The sequence below is a fragment of the Palaemon carinicauda genome, chromosome 35, assembly GCF_036898095.1.
Source record: "Palaemon carinicauda isolate YSFRI2023 chromosome 35, ASM3689809v2, whole genome shotgun sequence".
NCBI lineage: Eukaryota > Metazoa > Arthropoda > Malacostraca > Decapoda > Palaemonidae > Palaemon > Palaemon carinicauda.
The window spans coordinates 38,176,688-38,179,187 of record NC_090759.1 but is presented as its reverse complement, the minus strand read 5'-3'; the positions used below and the strand labels follow the sequence as shown (position 1 = coordinate 38,179,187).

Sequence of the window (2,500 nt, the reverse complement as noted above, 5' to 3'; positions counted from 1 at the left end):
AGAGAGAGAGAGAGAGACTACGGGTTATGGCACCATGGCTGATCCACTTCTTACTTCTGGTCCGATTTATGCCTCAACGTGATGGGAATTGACATGAGGGAAATTGACTTGGTGGGAATTGAAGTGATGGGAATTGACCCGAAGAGAATTGATGTGATGGGAATTGATGTGAGGGGATTTGAAGTGTTGGGGATTGACGTGAGGGGAATTGAAGTGAAAGGAATTGACGTGAGGGGAATTGAAGTGACAGGAATTGATGTGAGGGGAATTGAAGTGATGGAAATTGACGTGAAGATAATTGAAGTGAGGGGAATTGAATTGATGGGGACTGACGTGAGGGGAATTGACCTGATGGGGATTGACTTGATGGGAATTGACGTGAGGGGAATTAAAGTGATGGGAATTGACGTGATGGTAATTGAAGTGTTGGGAATTGACGTGAGAGGAATTGAAGTGATGGGAATTGACGGGAGGGGATTATTGACGTGATGGGAAATCATGAGATGGGGATTGGCGAGATGGGAATTGAAGTGAGGAGAATTGACGCGATGGGAATTGACGTGAGGGGAATTGAAGTGATGGGAATTGACGTGATGGGAAATCATGAGATGGGGATTGGCGAGATGGGAATTGAAGTGAGGAGAATTGACGCGATGGGAATTGACGTGAGGGGAATTGAAGTGATGGGAATTGACGTGATGGGAAATGACGTGAGAGGAATTGAAGTGATGGAATTGACGGGAGGGGATTATTGACGTGATGGGAAATCATGAGATGGGGATTGGCGAGATGGGAATTGAAGTGAGGAGAATTGACGCGATGGGAATTGACGTGAGGGGAATTGAAGTGATGGGAATTGACGTGATGGGAAATGAATTGTTTTGTCAGCTTTCTCACGAGAGGATAGATAATCTAAACATGGCAATGTAACCTTATCAAGGGTCATTTAGGCAATACCACCTTTGAATATTAATTAGGCAATTTGCATATTGATACATTATAACGCCCATAAAGATACATACACACATACACATACATATATAGTAATAATAATAATAATAATAATAATAATAATAATAGTGATCATTATAATATACACACACACACACACACACACATATATATATATATATATATATATATATATATATATATATATATATATAATTATAATATATATGTATATATAATGTATATATATTATGATTATCACTATTATTGTTATTATTATTATTATTATTATTATTATTAGCTAAGCTACAACCCTAGTTGAAAAAAAAAACGAATGCTATAAGCCCAAGGGCTCCACCCGGAAAAAAAAGAGCCCGATGAGGAAAGGAAAAGAAGTGATAAATAAATTATAAGGTTCCAACTTTTACCCAGCTAGTACAGCAGTAACGTGTTCGCCTAGCATTCGCATGACAGCAGATCGATCCCTCCCCTCGGGGCCGTGAGTTTAAGCTGTTTACTTGGGAGGCCGCTGCTGTGGTTGGGCACCACAGTGGGAGTTATTTGGGCTTGCCAGGCTGACGTTCTGGTGAGCATCTATTCTGATGAAAATGGAACTGAAACAAGACACCTTCAAGATACCTTTAAAAGACGTAAAAAAGAGACTTAAAAAAATAATTGAAATAAAATTTTCGAACTAATAGAGGCCTGGCTGATGAAACTTTCAGCAAATGCTTTTATGTTGAACTGACAGACATAAGTCCCCTTATAGTTTATTTATGAAATATCTGTTTTATTGTTGATAATGTTTTTGAATGTTTTATTTTAATTGTTTATTACTTCTTATATCGTTTATTTATTTCCTTATTTCCTTTCCTCACTGGGCTATTTTTCCTTGTTAGAGCCCTTAGCTTATAGCATCTTGCTTTTCCAACTAGGGTTGAAGCTTAGCTAATAATAATAATAATGATAATAATAATAATTATAATAATAATAATAATAATAAACGAGGGTTTCATTCCAAAATCAGACCAATGTTCTCTATTCTTGGGTAGTGCCATAACCTCTGTACCATAGTATTCCACTGTCTTGGGTTAAAGATCTCTTGCTTGAGGGTACACTCGGGCACACTTATTCTACCTCGATTCTTTTCTTCTTGTTATTTTCAAGTTTTAATAGTTTATATATGAAAGATTAATCTTAATCTTATTAATGTTCTTAAACTTCTTGTAGTTTTTCCTTATTTCTTTTCCTCACTGGGCTATTTTCCCTGTTGGAGCAATTGTGCTTATAGCATCATTCTTTTCCAACTAGGGTTGTAGCTTAGCAAGTAAGTAATAATAATCATAATAATTATAATAATAATGATAATAATAATAATAATAATAATAATAATAATAATAATTATAATATTAGTAATAATAATAATAATAATAATAATAATAATAATGTAATTAAGGTAAAAGATACAAAGAGCAGGATCATGACCTGTCTATAACTACCAAGTTAAATTTATGCTCTTAAAAAATATCCAATATATATATATATGCGT

At 35.0% G+C, this 2,500-nt stretch overlaps 2 protein-coding genes across 2 annotated transcripts in view; both read left to right on the top strand.

Annotated features, from left to right (window-relative positions):
* The window catches only part of LOC137627237 (uncharacterized), a 360,253-nt gene that overhangs the window by 69,152 nt on the left and 288,601 nt on the right, over positions 1-2,500 (top strand). The gene's annotated exons all lie outside the window — the stretch shown is intronic.
* LOC137627238 (BTB/POZ domain-containing protein KCTD9-like) lies at positions 82-489 on the top strand. The gene has a single exon (XM_068358319.1). It carries the CDS (start codon positions 82-84, stop codon positions 487-489), a length of 408 nt encoding a protein of 135 aa, XP_068214420.1.